At 37.2% G+C, this 8,644-nt stretch overlaps 1 protein-coding gene across 1 annotated transcript; it reads right to left on the bottom strand.

Annotated features, from left to right (window-relative positions):
* Positions 1 to 2,111: 2,111 nt before the first annotated feature.
* Positions 2,112 to 3,051, bottom strand: LOC104854714 (olfactory receptor 147). The gene is given in 2 exon segments (XM_010613295.3): positions 2,112 to 2,294; positions 2,296 to 3,051. Coding segments are annotated over 2 exon segments (930 nt in total). The 5' UTR covers positions 3,043 to 3,051.
* Between the last annotated feature and the right edge of the window lie 5,593 nt (positions 3,052 to 8,644).

Genomic DNA, 8,644 nt, shown 5'->3' with positions numbered 1-8,644 from the left:
ACAAGAAACTATAGAAACTTCACAAGCACATGGAAACTGAACAACACTCTCCTAAACAATCAATGGATTACAGAGGAAATTAAAGAAGAAATTAGACAGTTTTTACAAATAAATGAGAATGCCAATACAACATACAGGAATCTTTGGGACACAATGAAAGCAGTTCTACGTGGAAAATTCATATGATTGAATGCCCACACTAGGAAAACAGAGCAGGCTCAAATAAACAACTTAACAATGAAACTTAGACTCCTAGAAAAACAAAAGCAAGAAAAACCCAAAGCTCGAACAAGAGAGGAAATTATAAAGATCTGACCAAAATAGTATTAAAGGGAAACAAAGAAGGAAAACTTGCATCTTCACTCTTTGGACTTCACCCCTCAGCCTTCTTTCACACACCCATCAGCCTCCTCAAGAGCACTTACAAAGGACACTCTAGCGAGTTCCGGGCATTCAACTAGATACTTCATGTCTCCATTGCTCACTCAGACCTGGAGCACTCTTCCACACCTGACTCTGTGGGCAGCCACTGTAAGCCAGCCTTGTAAATTCTACCTATCTATAGAACTTTCATTAAAGCTGTTTCTCTAGTAAGATGCACTCAAATCACCATAATTTATTGATGCACTCGTAATCACCAAGACTGTCTCCCTTTGGCACTCTCTCCCAGCTCTTCCCTCTGTCTAAAATGTGTGCCTGTGACTCTCTCCCCTTGAAATCAAATTCAAAAGTAAGCGCACACTTATTCTCTTATGACTTTGCAAAGGATTTTTCTCAAATATATGTTAATCGCTTATTCACTTGTTTCTCTCTTCCTCATGCCCACCTGAACCTCATTGCCAAATTACTTCAGTCAATAAATTCTCTGAGAATAAAGACGTTTTCTGTCTTCATCATTATATATTTTTCAATTAAGAGAACCTGAACACTTTGTTGACTCAATCATTGAATTTACTAATTAAATAAACTATATTATTTGCTATGTGAAACTCTGAGACAAACAAGAGTGAAATTTTAAATAAAAAGTGTTGCTGAGCAGTGAAGAGGGTGTTATATTTGTAAAAACTGACAAAAGTGTTTCTGCTAAATTGGCAATATACATTTCAAATAAACTTCTGCCCAGTGAAGACAAAGACTGTCATACAACATTCCTGCCCTCAAATCCAAGAAATTAACTTTGTGGAGGTTTTATTTATCCTAGTCATGCTAAATGGTTATTTCCTTCCCTATCCTTAGAAATTGAGATCATAAAAAGAAAAATCAGTCTCATTTTACTTCATTTTCTTGAGATTACCAGGAGGAACAAAAGATCAGAGTTAGATGAGCATCTCCCATAGTAACACAAAGAAAAATCCCCAAAAGCATTCACCATAGGATTATTAAATGAATAAATAAATTAAGAACTCTGACAATCAAAATCACTGAGTCCACTGCATTTTCAGTGGAACTCTACCTAGTCAAAAATCTCTTGGCTGGGCTGATAAAGGATACCTCAGTAGTATACAAATTGTTCAGTAAGCTTCAGACCCTTGACTGAATCACCATCACTACAATAATAGATGTTAATAGATGATTAAGGATAATATATATTAGATAGTTCAATAGACAGATAGGCAAAAATAACAAGTGTACTACTTCTGGATTTATTTATCATTTAAATTTTCTACTAAAGCCTAATAATTCTTAGGACTAATATACATCATAGTAGTAGAAGAATCAAGTTCAAGCTTCGGCACAAGAAAAACAAACTAAATAAATCTATATTTTATGAAATAAACTTGAAAAGATTACTTGATTAACTATTCTGCTGTTACTCTTTGAAAGAATATGATCTGATCCTCCTTCATATGTCTATATCTATATCTAACTTAGTTTCGTTTAGTATGGAGTCCTTGTCATTTTAGTTTCATAACTTACCATGTTCACTGTAGTTCTGATGATTTATTGTTGTTGCTGCTACTGTTGTGCCATTTTATAGTGCTAGAAAAGTATCCCAAGCCTTGTGCATGTTAGGCAAACATACTTCCACTGAGTTACAACCTTAGCCCATTCCACAGTTTTACACATCACATTCCTGAAGTAAGTTTTGTCATCAATAACACAGGACCTATTTAGAAGAGCAACTTTTCCTTCAAAGTCTTTCTCAGTGCAATGTGGACATCTTTGTTTCTAAGACTGTAAATAAAAGGATTCACCATTGGCCCCACAATAGTATAAACAACTGTGGATACTTTATCTTGATCCAGAGATCCAGTAGAAGGCTTAAGGTACATGAATGCTAAAGCTCCAAAAAAAAAGAGAAACAGCAATTATGTGAGAGCTGCATGTACTGAAGGCTTTGGACTTGGCCCCAGTAGATTGGATTGAAGAGATGTTGAAAAGTATCAAGGTATAAGAAATGAAGATGGTGAGACTAGGCACTGTTGTATCAACACCTGCTACAGTAAAAGTCACCAGCTCATTGATGGAAGTACTTGTGCAGGAGAGCTTCAGGAGAGGAGGTATGTCACACATGTAGTGGTCGATGACATTACTGTCACAGAACGTGAGTCTTAGCATGCACCCAGTGTAGGCCATGGCTCCCAAAAAGCCCATTATATACACACCCACTGTCATCATGAGGCAGACCTGTTGAGACATGATGACCTTGTACAATAGGGGCTTACAGATGGCCACATATCTGTCATAGGCCATTGATGTCAAAATATAACATTCATTAATACCAAAGAAGCAAAAGAAAAAGAGCTGAGCCATGCACTCAGCATAAGAGATGATGTTCTGCTTCACAAAACCCATCAGCATCCTAGGAGTTATGACAGTAGAGTAGCAGAGATCAATGAAGGATAGGTTGAAGAGAAAGTAGTACATGGGGGTGTGCAGGTGAGAATTCAGACCAATCAGACCAATCAAGGCCAGGTTCCCCAGCATGGAGACCACATAGATTCCCAAGAAGAGGAAGAAGAGAGGCAGCTGGAGCTCTGGTTGTTGTGTCAAACCCAGGAGGACAAACTCAGTCACTGAAGAGCCATTGCCTGAGGCCATTCTTCCCTGGGGCAGTTCTGTGAAAAGAAAAGACCTAGGGAGATGTTCACATTAAAAGGAGAAGTGAAAAGAAAAAATATGAGAACAGGAAAAATTGGAAATAAAGTCTCTGTACATAGGGAATGGTGGAGGAGTTGAAGGGAGGTCAGGGGAATGAGGTAAAAATAAGAAACAAGATATGCCATGTAAAGGTACAAGTTCCCAATGATCACTGTAACTCTACTGTATAACTAAAATTTACCAATAAACTTAATAAAAAATAAAATAAAATGATACACCAGGTTTCTCTATCTTGAGTTATCACATCCCCAGGATAAAATGTTTAAGACGAAGACTAGGATGTAAGCAAGCCCACCTTTTCTTTTGCCTTTGTTTTCACCATCTCAGAAGACAAAGGCAAGGTATAAAGATGACTACTGAGAACAACATAGAAGGCATTTTCTGGAAGGACTGTTTTTTAGGAAGCCGAGGAGTGCTGATGGCTCTGCAGCATCTCTGCTGCACTTCTGCCTCAGCAGTCCCCCTTGCTCCTGAGGGTCAGTGGTGATCTCAGTGCCCAGGAGGTGAGGCACTTCAAGGGCTCACTGAACCCTTGGGTTTGCAAGAAGAATAGCGAAGAGATGCAATCCAGCGCTCACCCTTTGCCCTCATGGCTTCAGGACAGGACTTGTTAATTCTCCTTTATTTTCAGAGAGTCTAGAGAATCTGATGAATTTTAGAATGCAGAGCCCAGAAGAGAAATTCTGTTTTTCTTTTTTTTCTTCCCGGGGATTGAATTCAGGTCCTTCTGCTTACGAGGCAGTTGACAGAATCACTGAGCTAAATCCTTGCACCTCTACTTTTCTTTTAATTGCTGTAGCCTCTGAAGAATGTTGGACTCAGAGAGTTAGAAAAGACACCAGTTCCATTTTCTGAGCTGCCATGAATTACATCTCATGATTTCTGATGCTGACTTTCCTGTCTCCTCTCCGGCTGAGGAAGTGGTAAATAACATCCATTAATGACAAAGAACTGCCGGACACTATGAGCTAAGGGTTTTTTATGATTTCAGAATCTCTAGGGTCCTGATTAGAAGTTGAAAGACTTAATTTTCCTCATAGGTAAAATGTTTCTCCATAGATCACGCTTAACATCTAAACAAAATTACATATGCTGCACTCACAGAAAAATTAATTATAAGGGCATTAAATTATCGAAACAAAACCATTTTACATACATTTTGCTTTCTTCTCAAATAGGAACATCTCCATATAGTAAAGCAAGAAAGCCTGCCCTTTTTCCTCAGTGGATTTTACCTAGCACCTGACACTAGCTGGAATACTATATATTTGTTTTTTGTTTCTTCTGTCTTTCTCCAAATCATGAACTCCCATTCATTTGAATCTAAGCTCCACAATGGGAGAGATCTCATCTGCTTTCTTCAGTGCTATTTCTATACCTGCAGAGCAATCTGTGACATTTATAGTAGATGCTCAATGAATACATGTGTTATAAAAGGATCCATCTCTCCTTCTACTTAGAACATACCCTTGAATGCTACACAAACTTTGTGGCCTAAAGGTGAAGGCATAGGTAGTGCCAATGCTTTTATTTGCAAGTTGGAGTGTGGGACAGGAAACCTTTAGTCAGGCATGCAAGGCCACTCTTGGACTCTCAGATGCCATCTGACAGCAAGCCAGGTCAGAAAAAAAAACTGTAACTTCCCTCATCACTGGATGTCAGTCACCATGAGGACTTTCACAAACTGTCGGAGAGGTCCCACTGTCTCCTTCCACGGAGCAAGGACATAGAAAAGGTTCATGGACATATTTGTGTCGTGCAGTGTACGAAGCTCTCAAATGTCCAGGCCCCGTTCAGTCTGGGTGGGAGCACCTTGGAATCTTACCAATCAAGGATTTTATTTATCATTTTGCAGATGTTTTAAATGATCTCAGGGAAGACGTAGAAAGATAATATTGGGGCACTTGGGAATGACTGGACTTAGAGAGATGGAAGCAAGATGAATTGTATGAAGCAATTGAATGAAGGATTCAATAAGTGATGAAAGAAAGAAAAGAAAAGAAAAGCAAGCAAGCAAGTAAGAAAGAAAGAAAATCAAAAGATTTCCTGAATTGAAATTGCTGCTGCAAATGCCTTCAGGGAGAAATTATATACCAGATATTTTGCAAGGAAAGATAATACAAGATTTCTCAAAAAGGAAATAAAAATAGAAAATATAATTTTTCAAGAAATGTTAATTAGCTTTCAAACAGAAAACTCAGAAAAAGTGGAAATTTTAGTAATAATTACAATTCAATTTTGAACAACATGGCATCAAAATGCAAGTAGAATATGGCACAAAAATGCTAAGTAGTGCTCACGAGAAACATCAGACTTGAGGAAAGCATTGGGGTCATTTCCATAGCTGTTAAAACAATGAAGTTAATGAACTCAGTGAGAGAAAGCACAAAGAAAAGAAACAGAGGGAACACAAAAATTTAGAAATCCTCCAGTTGTACATTTCATACTTATTTGGAAACCCAACCACGGAGTCTCAGCTAGTATTTTCTTTTTTTTTTTTCAGCTTTAATTGAGTTTATTGGTACATTTTAGGGATACATTCATTGTTGGGATCTTGCACCTCTATCAGCTAGTATTCTCAAACTCATCAAATTGCTAAAGACCAAAAATCCTTCAGGGGAGAATTGCAATGTAATTCACATAGCAGGTGTTTGCAGCAGTGATGAGGACTTGGTGACTCATCAACACTTGTGTTTTCTGTGGCAATTTTTAGAGCTTTTGTTAAGGTGATGCAAGAACAGGAAATACTCACTCTGTTTTCACATATTATCAAATCACATTGGGAGAGAGTTTATGTCAAGTTTAAGGTAGAGCTCATGATAAGGACCACAGTTCCACCTCAATTCCACCAGCATGGAAAGGGGAAAAAGGGAAAGAAAGTAGGGAGATTCTGAGCTTCTTCTTAAATTGCAAACCTGCCATTACTTGCTATTTTTGTTTGCATAATGGTTGTGTTAGCCTAACTCAGCCATAACCAAGTGAGTCAAATGGTCCCGCTCTTCCCTGAGCTGTGCCTTATTGTTCTTTGCTCATCTTTCATCTTTTCAAGCCCAGTGAATTTCACCTGTCAAAGTTCGAGGTAATTTCACTCGGAAAGCTTTATATGACACTATATCTAGATGAAATGTAGAAAAGTGGACATTTATACTGAGTGGACTTTTGACTTGAAGAACTATGTCACACTGAGCTAACCTGATACAAATGCCCCAAAACATCGTTGGCCTAGAAGCAGCTCTGAGCAGTGTTCCAGGGCCTTTATTTATTTATTTATTTATTTATTTATTTATTTATTGTCATTACTTGCTATTTTTGTTTGCATAATGGTTGTGTTAGCCTAACTCAGCCATAACCAAGTGAGTCAAATGGTCCCGCTCTTCCCTGAGCTGTGCCTTATTGTTCTTTGCTCATCTTTCATCTTTTCAAGCCCAGTGAATTTCACCTGTCAAAATTCGAGGTAATTTCACTCGGAAAGCTTTATATGACACTATATCTAGATGAAATGTAGAAAAGTGGACATTTATACTGAGTGGACTTTTGACTTGAAGAACTATGTCACACCGAGCTAACCTGACACAAATGCCCCAAAACATCGTTGGCCTAGAAGCAGCTCTGAGCGGTGTTCCTGGGCCTTTACTTATTTATTTGTTTATTTATTATACTTGAGGCAGAGTCTCTCCAAGTTGCCTGGGATGGCTTTGAGTTTGTAATTCTCATGCTAAGCCTCCTGTATAGCTGAGATTACAGGTTGGTGCTGCCATGACCAGCTGGTTTATGTATTTTTAATGTATTATATGCATGTATATATGATGATACATATGACCTATGTATAATGGTGTCATATGTATTTTTAAATATCTCTCTATATAAATACATCCTTTTATTTATCCATGCATTTGTTGATGGACATATAGGCTGCTTCCAAGATGTACTTATTATGAAGTGTGCTGCTATAAAAATGGTTATGCATGTATCACTGTGTGCATGTATGATGTCTTTGTCACTTCTGGGAAGATACCTAAAAGGGGATAGTGTCATATGTATTTTTAAATATCTCTCTATATAAATACATCCTTTTATTTATCCATGCATTTTTTGATGGACATATAGGCTGCTTCCAAGATGTACTTATTATGAAGTGTGCTGCTATAAAAAGGGTTATGCATGTATCACTGTGTGCATGTATGATGTCTTTGCCACTTCTGGGAAGATACCTAAAAGGGGATTATCTGGATTGGATGAAATACAACAGAGTACTACTCTGCTATAAAGATAGATGAACTTGAGTCATTTGTGAGAAAATGGCTGGAACTTGAGAACATAATGTTAAAAATAATGAAAAATTAAGATACACAAGCTTACATATTGTAAGGTTTCTCTACATGAGAAACTCAAAGTATTAAAAAAATTAAAGAGCAAAACAAAAGATAGATAATGGAAAACAGGAAGAGATCTTTCGAAATGAGAAGGGAACAAAGAGATGGAGGAAGCAGGAAGAAGTGAAGGGGAAGATGTTAAAAGAACTAAGATGTGTATGTACATGACCTGGCTCCCCACAATCATGGTGTACTGCAAACACGTACTAGTAAAAATAAAAATTATAAAGCAAAGGTTTTATCAATTACTTGTTTAGATATAGACAGATAGTATGGGCACATTTATTATTTTATTTTACTTAATTTTTAGTGTTCTAACTGAATTGAAACTGAAATTGTGTAGGGTTTTTTTCAAGTACTGGTTGAAAAGGACTGGTTCAAGTACTGGCCATTTATGTTTTCTTTTGAGAAGCAAATATTTAGTTCCTGTTGTTGCATGGTGGATTGAACTCAGAGACTTCACACTGAGCTACATTTCTGGCCTTTACTTACTTACTTACTTATTAAGACAGGGTCTTGTTAAGTTGCCTAGTGGAGTTCAAATTTGCAGTACTCTTGCCTCAACTTCCCACAGTGCTAGGAATACAGATGTGTGCTATGATGTCACACTTTACCCTGTTTTTTTAAACTACATTGTTTTTGATGTTCAACCTTTTCAGTTCCTTGAATATTGTGGATGTCAAGCTAATAAATTCAGAAGTAATGCTGAAGCTGCTGTTATCTAGATGACCAGAATTTTACTCAGATCTTGTATCTTATTCCAGTATTTCACAGTTGTGTGGCTCTTGGAAGATAGAGAGAATATTTTCTGTATTTAGTAAAGGCTTCTGCACTTCCGAAAAGATAGAAAAACCAAGCTGATATCAGCAAATGAAAGGACAGTGCCAGTAGAGGGAGGCAAATAACACTAGGAGGGGCATCTCAGCTAAGGGCCAAGGGACCTCAGCAAATACCAGCTCAACCTCCTGGAATCAACTGTTTCATGGATCAACAAACAAGAAAAAAAGGACTATGGATCTTTAAAGAAAATACAAAGGAATAGGCATAGTATAAATATATATATATACATATGTATATATATATATGTATGTATTTTTTCTTTTTCTTTTTTTTATTGAGTTTATTGGTACATTTAAGGTATACAGTACAATTACGTTCAATTGGGATCT

The sequence above is a fragment of the Fukomys damarensis genome, unplaced genomic scaffold, assembly GCF_012274545.1.
Source record: "Fukomys damarensis isolate Sample0158 unplaced genomic scaffold, DMR_v1.0_HiC HiC_scaffold_16, whole genome shotgun sequence".
Classification (NCBI taxonomy): domain Eukaryota; kingdom Metazoa; phylum Chordata; class Mammalia; order Rodentia; family Bathyergidae; genus Fukomys; species Fukomys damarensis.
This window is presented reverse-complemented; position numbering and strand designations above follow the sequence as displayed.